Source organism: Hemiscyllium ocellatum, chromosome 11, assembly GCF_020745735.1.
Source record: "Hemiscyllium ocellatum isolate sHemOce1 chromosome 11, sHemOce1.pat.X.cur, whole genome shotgun sequence".
In the NCBI taxonomy this organism is placed as follows: Eukaryota; Metazoa; Chordata; class Chondrichthyes; order Orectolobiformes; family Hemiscylliidae; genus Hemiscyllium; species Hemiscyllium ocellatum.
The window spans coordinates 14052510-14079713 of NC_083411.1; the positions used below are offsets into that span (position 1 = coordinate 14052510).

Sequence of the window (27204 nt, forward strand, 5' to 3'; positions counted from 1 at the left end):
CAGATAATGGCTTCACAGAAGCCAGGCTATGAAACATCCCTGGAGACTAACTGTTGACAGATACACATGATCTAACTTAATGTCGGTAACCTTATAGTTTTGAAATGCCATGCCGAAAGATGCCAAATAATGGTATCTATAACGATTACAATGGTAACCTAATGTATCGAACAACTTGAATTGAATAAAAATCTGGAATTAAAAGTAGAATGATCACCATGAACCCACTCTCAATTGTCAGAAAAATCCATGAGGTTCACTCATGTCTATACCGAAGGAAATGTCCATCCTTACCTGGTCTGGACTACATGTGACTCCAGACCCACTACAATGATGCTGACTCTTAACTGCCTTATGGGCAATTAGGGATGGACATTAATGCTGGCCTAGCCAGCGACACCTTCATCCCCTGGATGAATAAAAAAAGTCAGTCATTGAAATATTGCTGTCATGTAATGTTAAGAATTTGATTGATCCAGCCGTGGAGGATTTCTTCATGAGCATGTGGATATCAGAACATTAACAAAACAGATTTGTAATTCAAGACATCTCTTTCGCTGTTCATTTCCTTGAGGAAATTATAACATCAGGATCCTTAGCTTCTTGGGAACATTCAAGGAGAAAGTCAATTCTGATATAATCATTGTTTAATGCCTGAATGCATTTTCAGCACAAGGAACCCAATCAAAAATGTACTTGCACTGCATGTATTTTATTCAATCAAGCTACTACATAATTAATTTTTTGTGTTTATAAATTTTTTGGATGTCATCACTGTTATATCACCATATTAATCACTTTGAATAAAGATTGAGTGCTATTAGAAACTGATTCACAATGTAGCCTTACTGATAAGTTTACAATATTTTGAGTTTTGACAAATAAATATATAGTTTACGCTTTTTAGTTTTAGCTATCTCTTATAGCTTATGGTCAACTAACCCCCCAATCTTTCAATCACTTTGACTCATTTTTAGAGCATTGAATATAGAACAGGACAGCACACGAACATGCCTTTTGGCCAACCATGTTGTAGAAAAAGTATGCCAAGTTAATCCCTTCTGCCTGCCCTTGGTCCATGTCCCTTAACCTTTTGCATATTCATGTGCTAATCTAAAAGTCCCTTAAACATCCCTATTATATCTGCCCTCACCACTGGCAGTGTGTTCCAGATTCCTAGCACTCTCTGAATAAAAAAAAACTTGCCCCTCACATCTCCTTTGAACTTTCACCACCTCATTTTCAATGCATCCTCCCTAGTTTTAGACATTTCAACTCTGGGAAAAAGATTCTGACTGTCAACCCTATCTACGCATCTCATAATTTTATAAACTTCTATCAAGTTTCCCCTCAGCCTCTGCCCCCAAGAGAAAATAACCTGAGTTTTTTCTAGCCTCTTGTGAAAACTCAGAGCCTCTAATCCTCGCAGCATCCTGGTAAACCCAATCTGCACCATGTCTAAAACCTCCACAACCTTCTTATAATGTGGCAACCAGACCTGAACACAATACTCTAAGTGAGGCCTAACTAAAGTCTTATAAAGCTGCAAAATGGTATGCTGACTCTTCTATTCAATTTCCCAACCAATAAATGCAAATATATTTTACTCCTTCTTTCTCACCCTAAGTCATCCCCTTCTTGCATTCCTGAAGTGTGGCCATTATACCTTCTCATCAAGGTTCCTAAAGAAAAAAGAATGAAAAAAAACTTTTTCAGAATTTAGTTCAAGATCAATGCCTTAAATCTTCATGTGTGTTTATAATCAGACCAATGAAAGATAATTTAACAACATATTAATATAAAAAAGTAAGAGTGGAAGTCAACCACATATCCAGTTGAAGAGCGAACTACTGCAGATGATGGAATCTTCATTGAAAACAAAAGAATGCTGGAAGTCACAGCGGGTCAGGCAGCATCCCGAGAGACCAAGCTAACATTTTGAGTCTAATTTCTGAATTGCCCATAAAGCAGAGTATGCATAAATTGATTATTGTCAGGATGGGAGGTTGTTGCTAGTGGATAGCATACCGATAAGTGCAGGGAACACAAGCTGCTCACTATCTTTAAATAATTTGGATGTGAGGGCCAAATGTAATTTTTCCAAGTTTGTTGACATAAAACTAGATGGGAACATAAGTTGTGAGAAGGTTGCAGGAAGGCTTAGAAGGGGACTTAGAAGGGCTAAGTGAATAAGCAACAATGTGGCAGATGTCACACAATACAACTGTGAAGTTATTCACTTTTGATGCAACAGAAACAGGAAGGCAGAATATCTCTTACGTGGTGAGAGGTTGGGAAGTGTTGGTTCCCAAAGGAACCAAGATGTATTTGTTCCTGAGTTATTAAGAACTAGCATGCAGGTATTGCAAATGGTATATTGGCTTTCATCACAAAAGAGATTGAGTAAAGGTGTCTTGTGATAATTTTATGGAGCCTGTTGAAACTGTACCTTGATTATATAGAATTTTGGTCTCCATCTCTCAGGAAGAATATATATCTTATAAACGGGAATAAAATGGAGGTTTACTGAACTAATTTATAGGATGGCAGATTATTTTATGAAGAGAAGTGAGAAAACTGCACTTCTAGTTATGAGAAAATTGGACTTCTAAAGAGCTTTGAAGGTGAGCTCATTGACACTTACAAAATTCCTACAGCGTGCAACAGAGTCATTATAAAAATGATGTTTCTCCTGTCTGTGGGTTTAAAACCAGGAAATGTACCCTCAGAATAAAGGGTGCGCCATTGAAGATGAAAATGAGGTGGAATTTCTTTGCTCTTTTGAATTCTGTTCTCCAGGGAGCTGTCAATACTCAATCGTTGAACAGGTTCACAACACTCATCAGTAAATTTCTGGAAGGGGAGAAAGTGAGAACTGCAGATGCTGGAGATCAGAGTGAGAAAGTGTGGCAGTGGAGAAACACTGGCAGTCAAGCAGCATCCGAGGAGCAAGAGAGTCGACATTTTGAGTGTAAGGTCTTCATCAGGAATGTGAAGGGGCCTAAGAGGACTGAGAGATAAATGGGGGGGGTGGGCTGGGGTAAGGTAGCTTGGAGGTAAAAACAATGACTGCAGATGCTGGAAACCAGAGTCTAGATTAAAGTAGTGCTGGAGAAGCACAACAGTTCAGGCAGCATCCGAGGAGTAGTGAAATCGACATTTCGGGCAAAAGCCCTTCATCAGGAATACAGGCAGAGAGCCTTCAGGCTCTAATCTAGACAAAGGTAGCTGGGAGGGTGATAGGTAGATGACGGTGTGGGGGTTGATAGTGATAAGTTGGAATGGAGAGTGAAGCAGATAGGTGGGAAGGAAGACAGGTAGGACAGTTCAAGAGGGTGGCGCCAAGTTGAGGGTAGGATCTAGGATAAGGTTTGGGGGAGGGGAGATAAGGAAACTGGTGAAATCGACATTGATTCCGTGTGGTTGGAACATCCCAAGGTGGAAGCTGAGGTGTTCTTCCTCCAATCCTCAGGTGGCTAGGATTTGGCAGTGAAGGAAGCCCAGGGCTTGCAGGTCCTTGGCGGAGTTGAAGTGGTCGGCCACAGGGCGGTGGGGTTGTAAATTTTTGGAGCCTAATGATGTCAAGACATAGACAGGATGCAGAGCTGGGCTGAGAAATGGCAGATTGAGTTCAACCTGGATAAATGCGAAGTGATGCATTTTGGAAGGTCGAACTTGAATGCTGAATATAGGATTAAGGATAGGATTCTTGGCAATGTGGAGGAACAGAGGGATCTAAGTGTGCAAGTACGTAGATCCCTCAAAGTTGCCACCCAAGTGGATAGGTTTGTTAAGAAAGCATATGGTGTTTTGGCTTTCATTAACAGGGGATTGAGTTTTAAGAGCTGCAAGGGTTTGCTGCAGCTCTACAAGTCCCTGGTGAGGCCACACTTTGAATATTGTGTCCAGTTCTGGTCGCCCTACTATAGGAAAGATACAGAGGCTTAGGAGAGGGTGCAAACAAAGTTTACCAGGATGCTGCCTGGACTGGAGGGTTTGCCTTATGAAGAGAGGTTGAATAAGCTTGGACTTTTCTCTCTGGAGAGAAGGAGGAAGAGAGGGGACCTGATCGAGATATACAAGATAATGAGAGGAATGGATAGAGACAATAGCCAGAGACTTTTCCCCAGAGCAGGATTGACTGGTATGAGAAGTCATAGTTTGAAGATACGTCAAAGGTAGGTTCTTTATGCAGAGAGTTGTGAATGCATGGAATGCGTTGCCTGCTGAAGTGGTGGAAGCAAAGCAAAGTCACTGGGGACAGTTAAGCGACTGCTGGACAAGCACACGGATAGCAGTGAGTTGAGGGGTGCATAGGTTAAGTTACTATATTTTACACTATGATTAAGTCTCGGCACAACATCGTGGGCCTTAGGGCCTGTTCTGTGCTGTACTTTTCTATGTTCTATGTTCTATGAATGTGGGGATAGGTGATCAGCCTTGGTCAAGTTGAATGGTGGAGCAGGGTCAACAGCCTTCTCCTGTTCCTATGTTCCCCTAACGAATTGTTTCCTCAGAATTATATCCAGTGAGTCTCTGAACATCTTACATTACAGCACAGGCTGAATTACAGTCTTTTCTTTTAACTGTGAATAGACTCATGCCTGATCACAAATCTGACTGACTTGCTGATGTTGTGGTTCTGTTCGCCAAGCTGGAAGTTTTTGCTGCAAACGTTTCGTTCCCTGGCTAGGGAACATCATCAGTGCTATTGGAGCCTCCTGTGAAGCGCTGCTTTGATGTTTCTTCCGGTATTTATAGTGGTTTGTTCTTGCCGCTTCCGGGTGTCCGTTTCAGCTGTAGCAGTTTGTATGTGGGGTCCAGGTCGATGTGTCTGTTGATGGATGTTCTTGCCGCTTCCGGGTGTCAGTTTCAGCTGTAGTGATTTGTATATGGGGTCCAGGTCCATGTGTCTGTTAATGGAGTTTGTGGATGAATGCCATGCCTCTAGGAATTTCCTGGCTGTTCTCTGTCTGGCTTGTCCTATGATGGTAGTGTTTTCCCAGTCAAATTCATGTTCCTGGTTGTCTGAGTGTATGGCTACTAGGGATAGCTGGTCGTGTCGTTTTGTGGCTAGCTGATGTTCATGGATGCGGATTGTTAGCTGTCTTCCATTTTGTCCTATATAGTGTTTTGTGCAGTCCTTGCATGGTATTTTATAAACTACGTTAGTTTGGCTCGTGCTGGCTATTGGGTCCTTTGTTCTAGTGACTTGCTGATTTTACAACTTGACTGTGAATCCATTGTTTCTTCCTGAAAAAAGGAACTTTCCAGCCATAACTCTTCAGGCCCAGAATACTGAAAGTACCTTTTTCCTGTTTAGAAGCAGCCAGAGCTAATTGTTTCAGCTGAAGTACCGTGACATTATTTGGTTTACTAATCAGAACTATGCAAGGTGCTCACTGTCAAAAGATTACGACTGCTCAACAAACAGAAAATTGTTGATGACTGCAGTGTTGCCTAGCCCTGCACTAATTCTCTTGGCAAAATCTGTAAAACAGCCTCAAAAAGTTGAATTCGCAAATCAAGCAGTTTCTGCTTTTTCAGGAATTAAATTTGTCGAAAAAGAGAACCATGAGACAACAAAGTCTCTTTTCATATTTGTTTGACTTAACTGGTAAATATTTCGTGACTGTGTCAGGGGTGCAATGCAGCAAAGACGTTTGAAAACTTTAAATACATTTTTGTGAATGAGTCATCTTTTAACTGAGGAAAGTCTCATGCGTGATCCACAATTGAGTTAGTTCAGATTTGTTGAATATGAAAATTCTGTGAGACGACTCTTCCAAGTCTTTGAACTGATGTCTTTGTACGCAGCAAATTAGTATCCATCCTCCCTGCTTTTAAAGTACCAGAGAACAATCTGGAACAACCTTAATTAAAGGACGAATGTCCTGCACTTGGCCTGATCACAGTCTAATATCCATCCTAATTCTAATTCCCTGTGACTGTTCTGACACCTTTGACATGATTGTGGAAGCCAGGATAACAGTGGGAGATAATTACTGTATATGAATGAGTTGCTGAAAAATATCAAGGTACTAACTGATGTTAAATCATGAAGACATCCATAACTTGATTAGTAGGAATGTCAGAGAAAGAGAACAAATTTGCACAGTGATCACCTTATCAGCCTATTCTCAGTCATCAGCAAAGTGATGGAGAGAATCATGGATGAGGCTGTCAAGTGACACTTGTTCACCCATCACCTGTTCACCAATTTTCCTCCAGATTTTGTGTCAGGCCTGGATCCAAACATGATTATAAGTTGAATTGCAGAGGTGGGGCTGTTTTCATCGTCATGTTACCATAGAACCCCTACACTGTGGAAACAAGCCATTTGACCCAACAAGTCCATACCGACCCTCCGAAGAGTATCCCATATAGACCCATTCCCCTAGCCCAATTACGCTCTATTTCCCCAGACTAATACACCTAGCCTACACATCCTGTAGGCTACCCAAACATGCCCTCTCCAGATGTTCTGTAGTTTTAAGACATTTATATATTTTATACTGGCTGGCTTGTCATTCCTGATTGAGCTCTGCCTCTCATGTAAGAGCTTTTTGTTTGTGTTGTGATGCCGTTAAACACATTAAGTGAAATGAGGCATAGAAGTGTGAAAACAAGACTGGGTGAATGTTCAGAGCTGTAGGAGAGCCAGCTACTGTAAATAAAATGCACAAAGCAGGGTTTAAAACTGCAGCCTACAACTTTGAAGAGTTGGTGGGGATAAGTCAGAATGCCTGTAAACTTTCCACACTCTGCTGCGGAGGAAATGAAAAGGAAAATGTGCCAGCATGAGAATGTATTTTTACTCTCAGTAACAAAACCATGGAATAGCTGCAGAATTAAATTGGAAGCCAGAACAAATAAAAATATTATCAGTGCTGGGAAAGGAGTGCTATAAAGTATATAACAGCTGAAATCACAGAGGAACATAAAACCCACACAGGAGAGATTTTGAGGGCTTTGAAGAAATTCTATTAATATCACTTCTGCATAATATGGGTTCAACATTGGATTTCAGGGAGAAAGAGAAGCTACTGATCAGTATGACGTTGCCAAATTTAGAGCCATAGAGATGTACAGCATGGAAACAGACCCTTTGGTCCAACTCACCCATGCTGACCAGAGATCCTGACATAATCTAGTCCCATATGCCCATATCACTCTAAACCCTTCCTATTCATATACCCACACAGATGCCTTTTAAATGCTGTAACTGTACCAGTCTCCACCACTTCCTCTGTCAGCTCATTCCATACACAACCCGCCCTCTGAGTGAAAAAGTTGCTCCTTAGGTCCCTTTAAAATTTTTCCCCTCTCACCCTAAACCTATGCCCTCTAGTTCTGGACTCCCCAACCCCATTGAAAAGACTTTGCCTATTATCCTATCCATGCCCCTCACGATTTTTTAAACCTCTATAAGGTCACCCCTCAGCCTCTGGCACTGCAGGGAAAACAGCCCCAGCCTATTCAACCTCTCACAATAGCTCACACCCTCCAACCCTGGCACCATCCTTGTGAATCTCTTCTGAACCATTTCAAGCTTCATAACATCTTTCTGATAGAAGGAGACCAAACTTTAGTGGAATCCTGTGAGAATGGAAAGCTGAAAGATAATCAAAGATAGGATTGTCTTAGGGTGATGGATCGTGTCATGAGAATACATTTTCTGAGAGAGGAGATGCTTTCAATAGGTGCTGAGGCCCTTGAGGTTGTCAGTCTTCAGACAGAGCACATTAATGGAAGAAAAGACCAGGTTTTGCATTATGCTGAGAGACATTGCAGGTCAAAACATTTGCAGAAGAACTAGAAAAAGATAGTCAAGATGTATATATTGTGAAGGGCATTACACTAAAGAAAAGAACATGTTCAGCCTCAGGAAAGTGGTACTGTCACTGGAAGAAGTGGAATTACTTGTCTAGCTATGCTCAGTCAGAAAAAGCACAGCAAACCTGTGACGATGGCTGTGAGAGAGATGTCAGGCAATGATTATGGCAAATTGCTCTATACCTTACAATAGCTCAGTAAAAAATGATAATTGGTTTGCGACCATTAGCATGGGCATTAAATAAACATGAAGTATCAGGCCCAGAGCTCTGCAAACTTGTGTGAATTAGCTGACCCCAACATGAAGCTGTAAGGTGAGGCTATGTGATGGAATGACATAGCCTTATCCCAACAGGAGAAATGAAGCTGGAAACCCAATGCGATGGGAAGCACGTAGATCTGGAGTTTCAGAGAGTAGGTATTTAGCAAAATCTACTCCTTTCAGCTGAAGCACATCTATAGATTGCAGTTGTAATTCTATGTGTGATTTGCGGAGCTTCACAGATTAGTACTGCACAACAGATTCTAGTGGATTACAAAAGTATTTTTCCCGGTCTTGGATGTCTTCCAGGTGAATTCATCTCAAAGTATATGAGAGTGTAAGACTAACTCAGGATCTGTCGAGTAGCAACCCCAGCGGCCTGCAAGTCCAGCCTGAAAGACTACATAGAAGAGCAGGAAAATAAGGGATTAAGAAAGTGACAACTCTGAAAGACTGGATGAACAATACAACAGCAGTGAAAAACTGAGAGTAGGCCCAAACAATATCAATAGAAAGTTGAAAATATCTCACTACTCCATGCCAACTGTTGAAGGAATTTTACCACAACTTGCCAAGGCAAAGGTTTTTACTATCCTCAGCATGAAGTGTGGATACAGTTATGGAAATTGTAGAGTCATACTGCATAGAAAGTTGTTGAGTGCAGTTAGATGAAAGCAACAGTTTTCGAACTACATTTTGAATGCCATTTCGGAGATACAGACATTTCCCGTGCTCCAGAAGAGTAGAAACTCAGAAAACAGATCGCAGTCAGTGATCTTCCCAGAGTGCAAGGTGTTGTGGAGGATTTGCCGGTCAGTGGATGTGGAGAACAATGAAAGAACCCACCATAGAATCTAATACAACTGCAAAAGGGAGAAGTTGCCAGATGACCCTGAAGTTGAATAAGAGAAAGGTGCAACTGGTGATGCCTGAAATGATGCACATAGGTCATGTACTGACAGGGGAAGGTCTTTGCCCAGATCTTGACAGGGTGAGATGTGGCAGAAATGTAGTGACCAAAAGTATGAAAGCAAATAAAGAATTTATTGGGCTTATGAATGATTTAGCAAAGTTCTTTATGAGTTTGTCATCAAACTGTAAAGCTGTGAGCTCACTGCTAAGGATATGTAATTGTATTGGGGCACAGAATGAGAAATGGCTTTCATTAAAATCAAACAAATAGTGATGACAACTCCAGTGCTGAGGTACAATGCCAATGATGAAGTCATGTTACAGTGCCAGCTAATCAGGACTTGGCAATCTTTAAGCAGCAAAAGCAATCAGAGCATTAATGCAAACTGATCAATGCTATGTTCAAATAGCGAGAGATTGCTGGGTGATTGTCAAATTAACTAATGTCATGCCATTCCCAAACTACTTTCCAATGCTTAACATCTGTCATTTGGCAAGTGTTGGACTCATTTATAAAACATGTAACAGTAGAACATTTATAATCACATAATCAGAGTCTTCATGAAGCAGAAATCATGGCTGACAAATTTATTTCAGTTCATTGAGGAGGTAACAAGCAGAATAGATACAGGGGTCTAGTAGAAGCAATAGAATTGGATTTCCAAAAACTGCTCAATGAGATACTTCAATAATACCTCAATAAGTCTACTAATAAAAATAGAGCCCATGGTGATGTGGGTCAGATTTATAGCATGTATAGAAGATTGGCTAATGAATAGAAGATAAAGATTTGGAGATGCCGGTGTTGGGCTGAGGTATACCAAGTTAAAAATCTCACAACACCAGGTTATAGTCTAACAAGTTTATTTGGAAGCAGTGGCTTTTGGAGTCATTATCACACTGCAAACTTCTCCTATAAATTCTGTGTCTTACAATGTTATACTCCATAATTACCCAATGAAGGAGCAGTGCTCTGAAATACGGTGCTTCCAAATAAACCTGTTTGACTATAACCTGGTGTGGTGTGATTTTTAACTTAGCTTTCGGAGTGTTGCTCCTTCAAGTGGTTGTGGATAAAGATAAAGAGTTGGGATAAAGGGGGTCGTTTAATGTTAGCAATGTCTAACTAGTGGAGCACCACAGGGATCAGTAGTGGGGCCGCATATGTTTACAATATACATTGCTAGATTGGCTAACAATTATGGATGTGCTTTAGTCAAGTTTGTGAATGACACAAAACTACATTGGCAGACAAGTAGGGAGTGTACAGAGGATATAGACAGATTAAGTGAATAGGCAAAAAACTTGACAGATGGAATATGTTGTGGGGAAATGTGAGGTCATGCACTTTACGCAGGAAGAATAGAATAATTATTTAAATGAGGAAAGACTACAGGAAACTGCAGAACAGAGATTTGGGGACCAGTGAACAGTTTTGGACCTTTATATAAGGCTAAGAAGTACTGGCATTGGAGGCAGTCGAGAGAAGATTCACCAGGTTAGTCCTTAGTATTGAGGCATTTTCTTATGAGGAGAGGTTGACTATGTTAGGTTTATACTCATTAAACTTTAAAAGAATAAGAGGAGACCTTGAGAGAGAACATATACAATTACTAGGATCTTGATGGGGTAGGTGCATTGAGGTTGTTTCTACTTGTGGAAGTGTCTAAGACCAGGCGAGATCAGGTAAGTGTAAGGAGGCACCCATTTAAGACAAAAATGAGGCTGTTTTTTTCTTTGAGGGTAGTGAGTCTTTAAAATTGTTTACCACAAAGGTCAGTAAGTATAATCAAGGCTGATCTGAATTTACGAAGGGGAGAAGACAGAAAAGTGGAGTTGAGGGTTGTCAGATCCACCATGACTTCATTGAATGATGGAGCAGACTCAATGGGCTGAATTGTCTACTTCTGCTCCAACAACATTTGGCCTTATTTGAACTTAGTGGACTGTTTCGGATTGCCATAGTATTGTGACCTCTACCTCTGCTGTAACTGCTTTCACTTTCGTTTGTTAAAACCATTAAAACATCAGCCTGAGAGAGTATAACCAGAAGCATCAAACAGGGATTTTAGAAAGGCAGATGATGTTTCACAAGCTAAATGGAATCATTTGGGAAGCAGCAGCTTTGTGGACATAGAAATACATATTCACGTTCAGAAAGTTTGGTCATTGGAAAAGAGTGAAGGTTATGGCATTGAGAGAAGTTGGCAAATCAGTTAGAAATTGTAAATTAGTTGGAATAAAAGTCATGTGATGAGGACTACATTTATGAGGAGGATAAACAATATTAAGGATAGACTGGGGCCAAATGGTATGTTCTCATACAATGACTATACAATATTATAACATTCTTTTGAAATATGAAGAGGTTCAAAGAATACACAAGGAAAAGATGCATCTACCTATGAGGAAATCCAATACTAAGAATATCTTAAAAGATTAACAGGGAATCCAACTTCTTCATGCATTTGGAGATGCTGGTGTTGGATTGGGGTGTATAACATTAAAAATCACACAACACCAGGTTATAGTCCAGCAGGTTTAATTGGAAGCACTAGCTTTCAGAGCGCTGTTCCTTCACCACCTGACAAAGGAGCAGCGCTCCGAAAGCTAGTGCTTCCAATTAAACCTGTTAGACTATAACCTTTCCATGCAGACAGCATTTAAAATATAAAACATTGCTACCAAATAGAAGAGCTGGATTGAATATTATAGTCATTTAAGAAGCAGTTGGATAAACACATGAAAGAGAAAGAGACAAAGGGACACTGTATGTTGTCCTACATCCCAAGAACTATAACAGTTTAAGAAGGCAGCTCACTAGGGCAATTTGAGATGGGCATAAAAGCTGGCATCTCTGGTGACACCCACTTTCTTGAACAAACTGCTAATGTTGAATGTAGAAAAGTGGGAGGAGATACATGTGGAGCATAAACATCAGCTCCCAGCCGATGGACTGAATGACCTGAACCTGTGCTGGAAATTCAGTGTCATTCCATGTATTATCTACAATTTTTCTGTTTGATATATGGCACTTTGACATGTATTAAAATCCATCCTTTGCTTCTCATTTTGCTCTTGATTGCAGCTGGTAATGGAATTCTGTGGAGCAGGCTCTGTGACTGATTTGGTGAAGAAAACGAAAGGGAACTGCCTGAAAGAAGACTGGATAGCTTACATCTGTCGAGAGGTTCTTCGGGTAAGTTTGAATTTGAAATCACAAACTCATTTAATCAAGCTGCTATTTCAGTATGATGCCTCAGGTTCACCTTTTACAAATTTGCCTGCGGGTTTAATCTGTCCTTCATATGATGTAGGTTCTAAAGTGTGTTCCTCAACAGTAAGGGTTTGATGTTTAAGCAGGTCATTATGTTCCATCGAGTTCTGAAATACTGTGTTTTTTTGTCTTTGCCAGGAGTGGTGGTACAATACTTTAACCCCATCAGGAATGTGCCATCACCAGATGTAGCTGTGACTTGTGACTTTTTTTTAAAGATGGTTGATTATTACAGGGCTGTTTCAGAGTTTGGGTATTTCAAGGATAGATATTGTAGGCTGGGCAACTGAAGGGATAAATTCGTTCATTTTGCCTCCAATTCCCACCCTTCTATAACTTTCACATTGTTCATCTTCGACATTTCCCTTCCTTTCCTTGACCTCTCCATCTCCATTTTGAGGAATAAACTGTCCACTGCCATCTTGGAGACAGTGAGGTCTGCAGTTGCTGGAGATGAGAGTGTGGTGCTGGAAAAGTGCTGCAGGTCAGGCAGCAACCAAGGAGCAGGAAAAGTTGACGTATCGGGCCAGAGCCCTTCCATTGCCATCCACTACAAAGCCACTAACTCCCATAGTTATTCACTAAGGCTCTTCGTATCCCACGTTCTGGAAGGATTCCTTTCCATTCTCCCAGTTCCTTCACCTACATCCTATCTGTCCAGATGATGACACCTTCCAAAACAGGACTGTTGACATGGCTTGCTTGTTCCATAACTGTGTTTTCCAGCCCATTGTGGTTGACAAGGCCTTCAACTGCATCCAACCTATCACCCATGCTTCTGCCTTTGCTCCTTCCCATCACTCATAGCAGTGTGAGGGGTCCCTCTTGTCCTTGCTTTTCATTCCACCAGCCTCTGCATTCAAAAGATCGTTCTCCATTATTTCAGACAACCCCAGCAGAATTCCACCATCAAACATATCTTCCCCTCACTCACTCTGTCTGCATTTCACAGGAACTGTTCCCCTCCAGGACACTCTGGCCCATTGCTTGACCTCTAACACTATGCCACACCCCCCTTCCCATGTCAACTTCCCATCTAACCACAGAAGGTGCAACACCTGCCCCTTCTCCTCCTCCCTGCTCACCATCCAAGGGCCTAAACAGGCTTTCCAGGTGAAGCAAATTTCACCTCCTCCAGTCTAGTCCATTGCATTCTCTGCACCCAATGTGGCCTACTCTACATTGGAGAAACCAAATGCAGTCTGGGTGACTGCCTTGCAGACCATCTATAGTCTGTGCACAAGCATGACCCTGACCTTCCTGTAGCCAGTCATTTTAACACGGCGTCCTGCTCACATGACCACCAGTCTGTCCTCAGCATGCTGCAGTATTCCAGTAAATCACAGCGCAAACTGGAGAAACTACAGCTCACCTTCAGATCAAGCACTTTCCAACCTTCTAGGCTTAATATTGAGTTCAACACCTTCAGGTTGTGAATCCATTCCCATTCCTTACCTTCCTTTTAGCTTTACATGTTGTATTCTCTGTCATCATGTTCTCTCTCCCTTCCCTCCATTCCAATGAGACTGTCTGCCCTTTCCAGTTGGATGGTTAGACGCATCATTGTTCTGCCATTCTAATGTTTTAACTTGTTCAATCAATGCCCTTTTCCTCTCCAGACTCCAACTGCCACCCTCCCCACTGCCTTAGCATATATGCTGCTCCCTCCACACTTCACATCAGCTCTGATTAAGAGCCGTCTAGACTCGAAATGTTAGCTTGCTCTCTTTCCATGGATGCTGCCTGGCGCACTGTGATTTCCAGCATTTTTCGTTTTGAGTAATTGAAGGGATAGTTAGGCTGTCGGTGATCTTGAATTTAGGATAACTTTGATTGTCAGCATTTGCGCTCGTAGTAAAATTCTCGTAAGTGAAATTTTTTAAAAAACTTCCTACTAAACTATCACTTTCAGTATCTCTTCGATATCCGTTTCGGACAGCACTGTAGGTGTACTTACACCATGTAGACACAATGGTGCAAGAAGGCAGATCACCATCAGTATCTCGAGGTTTAATTAGGAATAGGCAATAAATGTTGGCCTGTCTATGATGCCCATAAACTGTAGAAGAATAATCATTTTAAAAGTACTGTGCAGGTGCTTTGGGGTGAAGTTGGATTTCAGCAGGGGAACATAAAACAGGCATAATTACATTCAGCCCACTTACCATTTAGTTCTTTTCTTCTGCACCACACCTTAGGAAGGATATATTGATCTAGGAAGGAGTACAACATAGATTTCCAAAAATGATACCTGCACTTCAGGGGTTAAGTTATGAGATGAAATTACACAAATTAGGCCTTTATTCTCTAGCATTTAGAAGGTTAAAGGGTGATCTGATTGAAGGCTTCAAAATATTAACAGGAAAAGAGATGGCAGATAAATTGTTTCTAGTGGTTGGGGACTTTCAATCTAAGGGGCATAGTCTGAGAATTAGGACCAGACCATTCACGAGAGATGTTAGGAAGCAATCCTACATACAAAGATGATTAGATGAGATTCCCTACAGTGTGGAAACAGGCTCTTCAGCCCAACCAGCCCACACCGACCCTCCGAAGAATAACCCACCAGACCCATTTCCCTCTGACTAATGCACCTAAAACTATGGGCAATTTAGCATGGCCAATTCACCTGACTTGCCCATCTTTGGACTGTGGGAGGAAACTGGGGCACCCGGAGGAAACCCACGATGATACAGGGAGAATGTGCAAACTCCACACAGACAGTTGCCTGAGGCTAGAATCAAACCTGGGACCCTGATGCTGTGAGGCAGCAGTGTTAACCACTGAGCCACCGTGCCACCCCATGGCAGAGGGTTGGAACTCTATTCCACAAATGGCAGTGGATGCTGGATAAGTTGTTAATTTTAAATTTGAGATAGATAAGGTTTCATTAAGCAAGGCTGTTAAGTGATAAGAGCCAAAGGCAGCTTTCGGCTACAGATCACCATGAGCTTATTGAATGATGGAAGAAATTTGAGGCCTAAATGGTCTCCTCCTGCTCCTACATTCCTATAGTATTCCTAGAGTGAATATAGAGCAGGGCATATTACTGGCATATTGATAGCATCCATTCTTGTGATACCATAAGTTCTGTATCTTATTGCTGTTCAACTTTGCACATTTATCCAAATCTTCCAACTGAATCTTCCAAATTTATATTGAGATTTGTTCAGCTCCCATTGTAATAGATTCTAATCCTAAAATATATATTTTTTCACCAACTCTATTATGTTGCATCCAATCCTAAGCTCCTTAGTTTTACCAGCTTCCGCTCTTTGTCAGCTAATTAAAACCTGCTGCTATACAACGATATTGTTTTTGAATCTGTTCCAGAGTGCAGTGCTGCCATTTCATATCAGAACCTTTCACAATATTCACTTTCTCAGATTAATGAGACCAGGAAATACTTTGTCAAACCCAAAGATCTGTTCTCACTGGAGGACTCGTTTTTTCACGGAACTTCTTTAGCTTGTGATCTGCCTCCTTCCAGCTGTGGTCCAAACTTGGAAATAAGGAACCTGTTCTGAAGAACAGTCACCAGACTTGAAACATTAAACTCTGATTTCTCTCCACAGATGCTGCCAGACCTGCTGAGTTTCTCCAGCAATTTCTGTTTTCGATTCGATTTTCCATCATCTGTGTTTTTTTTGCATTAAATTCTGTTCACCATCAAATCTGTGCTCACTCACCTTAATAACACCTGGCTCAGCTTACCTTGATTTTAATATTTGCTTTACTGTCAAACTTCAACAGAGCTCTGCCCTCCCTTCAGTCTCCTTCAATCCCAGATCCTTCAAGATCTGGCATGGTGGCACAGTGCTGCCTCTGGCTGCCTCACAGCGCCAGAGACCTGGGTTCAATTCCTGACTCAGGTGACTGACTGTGTGGAGTTTGCACATTTACCCCTTGTCTGTGTGGGTTTGCTCTGGTTTCCTCCCACAGTCCAAAAATGTGTGGGTCAGGTGAATTGGCGTGGCTAAATTGCCCGTAGTGTTAGGTGAAGGGGTAAAAGTAGGGCATGGGTGGGTTGTGCTTTGGCGGGTCGGTGTGGTCTTGTTGGGCCGAAGGGCCTGTTTCCACACTGTAAGTAATCACATATGTAAGATCTCTTACTTTCGTCCAGTTCTGCTTCCTATACATTTTTGATCTAAGTGTTCTACAATTGGTGACCATAACTTCAGCTGTCTTGGCTCTGGGTTCTGAAATGTCCTTCTTTGACATCTATACCTCTCTACCTTCTTAATTAATGTTTTTTTTCAAACTGCACGAATATGCAGTGAAGTTCACTAAGACCCAGTGTTAAGATCTTTGCTTTCCACTTATATATTTTTTAATCTAGACTTTGGTGTGCAGGACACAATTTCAAAGTTTGCGAGCAACATGAATGTGGGCAGATTTGTGAAATGTGAGGAGGCAGGTCTAGAATGTGCTAAGGGCAAAAAGCAAGTTGGTGAAATGGGGGAGCAAGTGGGCGATGAAGTTTAGTACAAATAAATGTTTAGTAATTTGGGTTTGTAGGAAGAACTTAGAGAAACAATTATGGGCACAATTCTGAATGAGGTGCATAAACAAAGGGATTTGGGTGTGCATGTGCATATTTCACTATAATTGTCGAAGTTGGCACTGTTTTTCTTGAAAACAAAAACACTGAGAGGAGATTTATTGGAATTATTCCAGGGAGATCCAAGATGGCGGCGACTCAGCAAGTCTGAGTCTACAGAGCCCTTCCCAAAACCTGGGTAAAGTGGGTTTCCTGTCCCCACCACACTTGCCAAACCACCCAAAAAATTTCTTTAATCTTAATTAGCTGCTGAATATTATATTTAAATAGTCTAATACTGAGTGGATAATGAGTAAATCAAAGGGACCCCGCAGCTCTCAGAAAACAAAGACCCCTCCCCCACCCTCCTCTCCTCTGGCTGCAGCTGATGTAAAAACAGGCCTTATAGAGATGATTGCTAGGCTGGAATCGACACTCGTCAATTTCATCGCAGAATCCCGACAGCGATGGAATGCATTCGAAGAAAAGCTGCAGAAACAGAATCAAATCATGGAAGAGCTGCAGGGCCGAGTGGAGGGGGTGGAACTAAAGGCCATGACCTCCGAGGCTGCAGCTCAAACAGCTGCAGAACAGGTGAGAGCTCTGGAGCAGAGAGTCAGGGCCTTTGAAATTTACATCGATGATATTGACAACAGAAATCGGAGAAAGAATATTCGGCTGCTGGGCCTTCAAGAGCAAGAAGGGAAAGAACAGTTAGTAGCATTTCTGGAGCGATGGCTGCCGCAGATTTTAAACCTGGGGGCTGAAACTGACCGGGTAAGGGTGGAGTGGGCCTACCGGGTCGCAGTACGCGGATCTGGCCCAAACCAGCGCCCACGCCCGGTCCTGTTCCGGCTGCAGAGTTATAGGGAGAGGCAGATACTCCTGGATGCCTCCAGAAAGCTTGGAAAGGATCCTAAAGCTATGATTCATGAAGGATCCAAGATTATGTTATTTCAGGACTTCTCCCCGGCTTTGGCACGAAGAAGGAAGGCGTTTGATGAGGTGAAGAAATGTTTAAGGGACTTAGATATTCAATACACCTTACGCTACCCAGCGACGTTATGCTTTACCCACGAAGGATCCGAGTATAATTTTAGATCATCGGAAGAGGCCAAGAAACTTTTAGACTCGGTTAAATAAATCGTAAGAGACAATTTATGTTGGCTTGCCTCTCCCACACTCCGTGGGGAGAAATGGTTACTTTATTCTACTTTACTTTTGCCTCTGGGAGCGGGGTTGTCTTCCTTGCTATGTTATTATACTTAACTGTAATCTGTTGGAGTTGTAATTTTATAGTTATGTGTGTTTGTACGTGGCATTGATGCTATTAGATATACTCAGGTATGGGTGGGGTGGGGTGGGGGTGCGGCGCTCACTGTTAACTCTAGCTCGGTATTATATCTAAATCCTATTAAGGAGCGCCCGGGTCGAGGGTGGGACACTGTTTGGGAGAGGATATGGTGGAACGTTGGAAAGGTAGTAAGGCCCCCTGAGAACAAGGGGGAAGATCTCCATTCAAACATGTTTAATTTTTTTTTGTTTGTTCTTATTGTTTGGAAATAGCTTCCTTTTAATCATACTGTTATGAGTGTATTAGAGAACATTTTCTCTTATTTGAAGGATGTAAGCGACTCAACTATACACTCTGGATGATTGTGGATTAGTTGAATTTTGATGATTATATATTTAAGATCTATTTTTATATTAATGTTTGTGCTTGAAAATTCTGCTTATTTTTGTAAATTTGTCAAAATGTTAAATTCCCAATAAAAATATCTATATAAAGGAATTATTCCAGGCCATTAGGGATGTGGACAGTGTGTTATCTGAAAAGTAAGAATGTGCACAGCTATCTCGAAAAGGCAGGAGAATGGCACTAAGTGAAGTTTCAGTCAGAGAGCTGGTGCAGATAAATAGTGCACTTTAACCATTCCATAATTAGCATCACTCTTGTCTTTGAGTCTAAAGGTAGAAATGAGGAGCTGCTGCATTACCACCCTGCGAATGAACACCACATTTATGTATTCGGGTAGTCATAAAGGATTACATAGAAAATGCTGTCAACATCCAAGTCAACATTGCGCCCTCAACTATCACTGCCAATACAGTCTGTTCTGATATAACGTGATCACTCTGTTCCTGTGCAATTCGGCGTTATACAAACATTATGTAATAGTAACACCATTTTAACCAATGGGATCGGAATCATGTTATAGCCTATGCACATTATGAAAGCTGGCATACTACAAATAATGGTCTAAATTCTTCAATAGTGTTATAATCAATTTGTGTTGAAGAAACACCCATTATAGCAGAACTGGCTGTTGTAAATTAGTTATGTATTTCATCAAATATTAAATTAACCAGTTAGTTAGTTAATCTCTTGCTTCTGGACACTTCACTGTCACATCAGCCCACAGTTCCAAAATAATTCACTTGCTGTGAATGACTTTACTACATATATATAAATATATATATGTATAAAAATTATTTCTACCTTCAGTGTTTGAACAACGAGTAGATTGGCGAATCACTTTGTAAATAATATCCAGACAAATCTCTTTGGTTTACCATCTATCTCTCTGTCGAATTCTACTCACAGGGTCTGGCCCACCTACATTCCCACCATGTTATTCACCGTGACATCAAAGGACAGAATGTGTTATTAACAGAGAATGCAGAAGTAAAGTTGGGTAAGCATTTCTTTAAAATATTAGGATCCTTATAGGTTTGTGAGTAACAAGGGAATTATTTCAGAATCAAGATCCACTGGGTGTTTTAGTGATATATTTGATAAAGCTTTAGTTCTGTTGTGTATTTCAATAAATGGTGTTCCTGATAGTGTGTGATTGACAATTATGTATAGCCAATAATTATTCCATTTATTTTGATTTTTGCGTTAATTAATTAAACATCATTCCATGTAACCACATCCCAGACACCAATCTGAATGAACAAGGATGCAATGATATCCTTTATTTCACTCGTGTGATACTGACCTGCAGAAATAAAGAGATCCCAGGTTCTATTCCTGAATTGCAATACCAATGGAAAGCTGTCACTGATTTTGTTTTTCTCAATAAAGCAGGAAAGAGCAGATGAAGGACTCTCATTGGTGATTGTAAGCATTCTACAGATTGGCAATTATGTCCCAGGAAGGATTGATGTTACCTAATATTTACACAGAAACTGTGGTCATTTGGAGGGTGTTGATATCCAAGAGCAAAGCCCCAGCATCCTTCCATTGCCGACCAGAATGGAGGGATTGGGGTAAATTTAGGACGTCCAGTTGATAATGTATGTTCTGGAGTTTGTTTTCTTCTTTCCTGGGAAGTCAGTGTCACTGACAAGGTCAGCATTTCTCCCCCCCACCCTAACTGCCTTTGAACTGAGTAACTTGCCACACAGAGGACCAGTTAAAGTCAACCACGTTCTTATGGGCTTGGAATAACAGACCAACTAAGGACGGCAGATTTCCAATCCTAAAGGACATTAATAAATGAGGTAGACTTTCACAGCAATCAATGGTTAGAGACAAAATAAAACTGCAGATGCTGGAATTCAAAACCGACAGGCAGGAGTCTGGATGAACACAGCGAGCCAGGCAGCATCAGGAGGTGGAGCAATCAATGTTTTGGGTTTAACCCTTCTTCTGACCAGCAGAAATATCGACTTCTCCACCTCCTGATGCTGCCTGACTTGTGTATTTCCAGCTTCCTACCTGTCTATTTTGCAGCAATTAATGGCAGTTTCATTGAGACTTGCTTACATTTACAAACTTGTCAATTGAATTAAAATTCCATCATCTTCCATGGTGGGATTTGAACCCACATCGCCCAGAACTTATGTTAACATTAATTTTTTAATTTTGCTGCCTCATTCCAGTTTTTCCCAGAAAGGAAACATCTGCTTAGCAACTGACCTGTCAAGTCTCCTCAGGCAACTTATATTTTAAGGAGATCACCCCTCGTTCTTTTTAAACTCCAATGGACACAAACTGAACCTATCTGACTTAAAGTAAAGCGAAGACTGTGCTTTCTCTCTACAGATGCTGCCAAGCTTGCTGAGTTTTTCGAATAATTTCAGTTTTTGTCTCAAAACTACGCAACCTTTCTTCCTAAGTTAATGTCTTCATCTCAGGAATCTATCGAGTAAATTTTTCATGAGATGCTTCTAAAGCAATTATGTCTTTTTTTATAATAGGGACATCAAAACTGGACACACTACTCCAAATCTGACCTTACTAATGTCATTTGCAACTGTCACAAAACATCTCCATCCCATTAAATGGTATTTGGTTTAGCATCCTAATGACATGCTGTACCTGAATAGCAGCTTTTTTGATTCATTTACCAGGACCTCTCGGTTCCTTTTTATTACAGAGTTCTGCAGTTTCTCTCTATTTAAATATTAGACTGTTTTTCTTCTCTTCATGCCCCAGGAGACACATTCATATTTTCACAGAATATCCTCCACCTGCTAAATAATTTTCCCGAGTCACTCAATCTTGCTATATCTCTTTTCAGACTCGTTATGTCCTCTTCACAACTTCCTGCCCACCTACCTCGGTGTCATCAGCAAATTTACCAATACCTTAGGTTCATTCATCCAAATGATTGACTTAAATTATAAACAGCTGAGGTTCCAACATTGATTCCCATGGCAATATACTCATTAACATTTGCCAACATGAGCATGTCCTATTTATCCTGACACTCTGCTAAATTTTTGGTTGGAGGATGTGAGGATTGGGATGGCACTGTGGCTCAGTGGTTAGCACTGCTGCCTCACAGCGCCAGGGTCCCAAGTTGATTCCAGCCTTGGGCGACTCTCTGTGCAGAGTTTGCACATTCTCCCCATGTCTGCGTGGGTTTCCTCCGGGTGCTCTGGTTTCCTCCCACAATGCAGTGATGTGCAGTTAGGTGAATTGGTCATGCTAAATTGCCCATAGAGTAAGGTGCATTAGTTAAGGGGAATGGGTCTGGGTGGGTTACTCTTCGGAGGGTCGGTGTGGGCTAGTTAGGCTGAAGTCTACGGAATCTTATCTAATTTATAGAGAGATTCTGAATTTTCCCTGGAGCGTTGGAGGCTGAAGGTGACCTTATAGAGGTTTATAAAATCATGACGGGCATGGATTGGATAAATAGACAAGGTCTTTTCCCTGGAGTGGGGAAGTCCAGAACTAGTGGGCATTAGTTTAGGGTGAGAGCGGAAAAATTTAAAAGGGACCTAAGGGGCAACGTTTTCACACAGAGAGTGGTGGGTGTATAGAATAAGCTGCCAGAGGAAGTGATGTTGGCTGATACAATTATAACACTGGGGGGGGAACCGTTGCAGGTGTTTTTGAATCTGTAGTCTGTACTGTTTGTCCTGTTTGGTTCCGAATTCTGCTGGTTTAAAGGTGGCCCGGAGTCCGTGTGGGATGAGTTGGTTACGGAGGCAGGCACTGAGGAAGCAACTGAGATTGTAGTAGCGAGTTTGTTTCAGGACATGGTTGAAGACCTTCAGGTGCAGAGGAAATGATCTGGGAGTTGCAGTGGGAGAGGGATTCCCTGAGATTGTTGTAGAGAGAGGAGGAAAACTTCTTCAAGGCAGGCATCCTTGCAAGAGGATTCACAGTAGGGTTAAAATCAACCAGGTGAAAATAATGACTGCAGATGCTGGAAACCAGAGTCTAGATTAGAGTGGTGCTGGAAAAGCACAGCAGTTCAGGCAGCATCCGAGGAGCAGGAAAATCGGCATTTTGGGCAAAAACCCTTCATCAAGAATACAGGATTACTGATGAAGGGTTTTTGCCCAAAAAGTCGATTTTCCTGCTCGTCGGATGCTGCCTGAACTGCTGTGCTTTTCCAGCACCACTCTAATCTAGACTCTGGTTTCCAGCATCTGCAGTCATTGTTTTTATCCAAAATTATAACATTTAAAAGGCATCTGGATGGGTATATGAATAGGAAGGTTTTAGAGAGATATGGACCAAATGCTGCCAATTGGGACTAGATTAGGTAAGGATATCTGATGGCATGGACAAGTTGGACTGAAGGGTCTGTTTCCATGCTGTACATCTCTGTGACTCTATGACTGTATTAGCTAACTAGAAACAAAAACAGTATCTGCAGTTCTTTTGATTTTTTTTATAGCCAGCCAGTCCTCTAACCACACTAATATGTTGCCACTACACTGTGATCTTTTACTTTGTTAAGTAACCTTTGAGGAGCGCCTTGTCAAATGCCACATCAATAACTTTCCCTTCATTAACATTGCTTGCTAATTCTTCAACGTACTCTTATGAATTAGTCACTCACAATTTGACTTTCCTTTGCCATCTGCCTGCTTGCCTATTACACAATGTTCACTTTAAATTAGCAGGAAATCATTTTTAAACCTTCTTGACTAAGAAATGGCCTTCGAACTGTACTTATGGAAGTAGTAAAATATGCTGAGTACTGGAAGGTTGTAACCTCCGTGCTCCTCTAACAACTCCCCCCCCCCCCCCCCCCCCCCCCGCCTGCTGCAAAAATGTATTTTAATATTGTGATGTGATGTTTGAAAATAATTGCTTGATTTCTCCTTGCAGTTGATTTTGGGGTCAGTGCTCAACTGGACAGGACCATGGAGAAACGGAATACTTTCATCGGTACACCCTACTGGATGGCACCCGAAGTTATAGCGTGTGACGAGAACGCAGATTCCACATACGACTACAGAGTAAGTAATGCACCTTCTTCAGTGCGGCTGAGAAAAACAATTCAGAACCAAAAGACCATGGGGACAGTGAAAGAAAGTGAATTGGTTATTGCTGCACTGTTGGCATCTGTGATCGGTTGTGATTGGGATTGCAAATTCAGTTGTAAATTTTAAAGGGATTCTGATGTATACTTGAAAAGAAAGAAGAAAAAGAGGGAAATAGGGAAAAGGCAGGGGGCTGGGTCTGATTGGATAGCCCTCTCAAAGAGCCATAATTACCTGAAAAGTCTCAATGTTTGTTGTACAATTAGTATCAGGAAATCAAACATGATAGACCACAGCACAGGGTATCTCAAATGATTGGAGATTTTGGTATCACCAAAAGTTAAAAAGGTTCTGTCTGGGAATGAAACCCACTGCTCCACCTGATCTGGCCTAGTTTCAAGTGACCATAATCCCTCACTGAAGATTCAACAACTGGTTGTAAGATAGTCTGCTTCTACATTTCCCTATTACTACCTTCTCTAGGCATGCACTAACTGGTAGCAGCCACATTTCAGCAACAAATGTGCAGAAGACTCTATCAGAAACTCTTCTGAGCTCAATCTGAAATCTCCAAAGATGGGGTGGTACTTTAGTGCATTGCAGTTTGTACGGAAGCAATATGGTCTGCTTCAGCATCTCTGGGAGCACGGCCCAGGATTCCATTAGTCTAGGTTGGCAGTGGCTTCAGCAATGGGGCAATTTCCTCCTGGCATCAGATGATATAGGATTCCTTTGGGGGACTTCCATGACATCGTCCAGTCCAGGGTCAGTGAGGCTTTGAGATTCTGCAAGGTGCTGTGTCTCGAGATTCTAGCAGCCGGCGTGCATGGCCAGCTTCAGCAACAAGACTGGTCCTCACAGTGGTTTCTGTGGAGTCTTGTGGCCCGGTAATCCATCAATCCAAGTTGGCAATGACTTCAGCAATGTGGTGGTTTCTGCCTGGCATTTGGCAGTCTAGGATTCCTTTGAATGTCTTCTGGCCTGAGACCGGTGAGGTTTCAGGATTCTGTGGAGTCTTGCATCCAGTGGCCCAACATGGTGGTCTTCTTCTTTGGCAGCAGCTTTGGTGACTTTCTGCAGTGGTACTGTCTTTTCCTGAACCCTGAAGCCATGAATTGAATTAAGATGGACTTTGACTTCATTTTTAATTTTTTTAAAAATGTATGTCTTCTACTACTAATATACTGTGGTATGGCAACTTAAACAACTTTCACTGTATTTTTTGCATCTCTGGCCAGGCCAACATGTACTGCTCATCTGTCATTGTCCTTGAGTAGTGATGAGTGCATTTCTCATGCTGTTGCAATCCATATGGTGTCGATACACCAACTGTACAGTTAGAGTGGATTTTCCAGGACTCTGAACCAGCAAGAATGAAGGATCAGTGATGTATTTCAAGATGTGGAGGTGCCGGTGATGGACTGGGATGGACAAAGTCCAAAGTCACACAATACCAGGTTATGGCTTTCAAATAAACGTCGACTCTCCTGCTCCTTGGATGCTGCCTGACCTGCTGCGCTTTTCCAGCAACACATTTTCAGCTCTGATCTCCAGCATCTGCAGTCCTCACTTTCTCCTTCAAATAAACCTGTTGGACTATAACCTGGTGTTGTTTGATATATTTCAAAGTGACTATGATATGAAGACTGACAGGGAAGTGCACATATCTGCTGCTCTTATCCTCCTATGCGGTGGAGACTTTGGCAGCAGCTTTGGTGACTTTCTGCAGTGGTACTGTCTTTTCCTGAACCCTGAAGCCATGAATTGAATTGAGATGGACTTTGACTTCATTTTTAATTTTAAAAGGGTTTAAAAGGTGCCGTGGAAGGGACCTTGGTAAGTTCCTGCTTTCCAAAGGGAAGACTCCTCTGTGTAGCTCAATCATCACTGCAGAGATGATTGCATTGGCAATCAGCATCATCTTATTTTAAAACCTAAATGTGGAATGGCTTTAGAGAGTGTAACACAAATGCAGGCAAATTAGATATGTTCACAAAATGAAGAAATAGAACAATTAAGACATTAGAATTTTAAAAGTTAGCCAATAGCCATTGAATAAATTATTTGTCAGTTGCATGCATCAACGTAAAGTTGGAAGAAAGGCTCAAATTTAAAAGACACATCTCAGGACCTGACAAAATACTTTACAAGCCAATCTTATTTTTATAAGGTCACATGCTGTTGTGATGTAAGGAACAAGTTCCAACAAGTGTGGACAATGAAAACTGGACTGGTCAGTGGCAGTCACATCCTGGGAAAGGATAGAAAATGGAGGCAAACTACACATGCTAAGGTCAATTATTCCTGTGATAGGTGCTCTGGGAATTTTTCAATGTTGTTAATTGAGAGATAAACATCAGCCAGATCTTCTCTACCCTTCTTCAGAAGAATGCTATGGGATCCTTTACAGCCACTTGAGAGGACAGGTACGGGCTCAGATTAATGGCTGATCAAAGTCTTGCCATAACTAATGTGGGCTTCTGAGCACTTCATTTCACATTGACATTTATAATTCAAGGATAAAGCCTCGAGTTCCCAAAATTTCACATTCTTCTTCTGAAAAGGAACAGCAAATGACAAATTACAACTCCCTTGGATAATCCAGCCAAACATTCAGAAATTTACAGGGTTGGCTTTGATGAGAAAAACACAAGATAAAATATGGATGTTTCAGGAGATACTAGGATTAGGGCAGCATCTGATTCTTACAGAATCTGACAGAAAGAGAGTAGATTGAATAATGCTCCCAGGGGAACTCTGATTAAATCTGAGAGAAAAAATGATTTCAGGCAAAGCACAGTTATGACTGAGGATAGATTGGCACCAAAAATGTATTATTGTGATCAGTTCCAGAACATTTATCATGGAGAATTTATTATACTTTAACTGTCTTTTTAATTGCACCATTAAAATATATTCTAATCCTGTGAAATGGTAATAGATTCTGAGGTTTGAGTTCAGGGCAGCAGTAGCCTGGGCCACATTATAATGCTGTTCCTGATTGTGTTAAATCCTCAACTGTTCAACTTCCAATCAATGATAATGTGTAATGTACACAACGGCATCAGAAATGGACTGCACATGCACTCATTCCAAAAACATTGAAACAGACTGAGAGATTTTTGAAGAACTCGGCAGGTCTGGCAGCACCCGTGGAGACAGAGAAACAGAGTTGACATTTTGAGCCAATATGACTTTAAACTCTGTAGATTGGCATGAAATGAACAATGCATAATTGCAGAGAATAGGCCATCACTTACATATTTTAACATTTCAAAATGTTCATTTTTTTTTCCTGCATTTTACTTTGAATGCTTACCCCATTCAGACACATCCTCACAGGCGGTAGAAAGGGTATTTGTAGCTGCTGTGCTTTATATATCTGCAGTGTTATGTAAAATCTGAGCATGTTAATATATTGCCCTCTCTACTGGATAAATAAACTTAATTGTATAATGGCGCCTGCATAAGGATGTACTAGTCGTACTGAGTGAAATGCATGACATAAAGATAGAGACAAGACCAAATGGAATTTTCTTTTCCATTTCATTTAAGAAATTCAGGGCTGAACAACAGCATGAAACAATTTGAAACTCATAAAGTTGATTCTGGAAAGTTTAAGTGATTTGACAGATTGCTTAGTGT

General features: G+C 41.3%; 1 protein-coding gene across 2 annotated transcripts in view; it reads left to right on the top strand.

Moving 5' to 3' along the window:
• Window positions 1-27204, top strand: part of si:zfos-2326c3.2 (mitogen-activated protein kinase kinase kinase kinase 4) — a 290366-nt gene that overhangs the window by 112126 nt on the left and 151036 nt on the right. For both annotated transcript variants that reach the window (XM_060832025.1, XM_060832026.1), the window contains 3 exons: window positions 12099-12209; window positions 19433-19523; window positions 23405-23535. In XM_060832025.1, the coding sequence (XP_060688008.1) occupies window positions 12099-12209; window positions 19433-19523; window positions 23405-23535 (333 nt within the window). The remainder of the gene's footprint in view (window positions 1-12098; window positions 12210-19432; window positions 19524-23404; window positions 23536-27204) is intronic.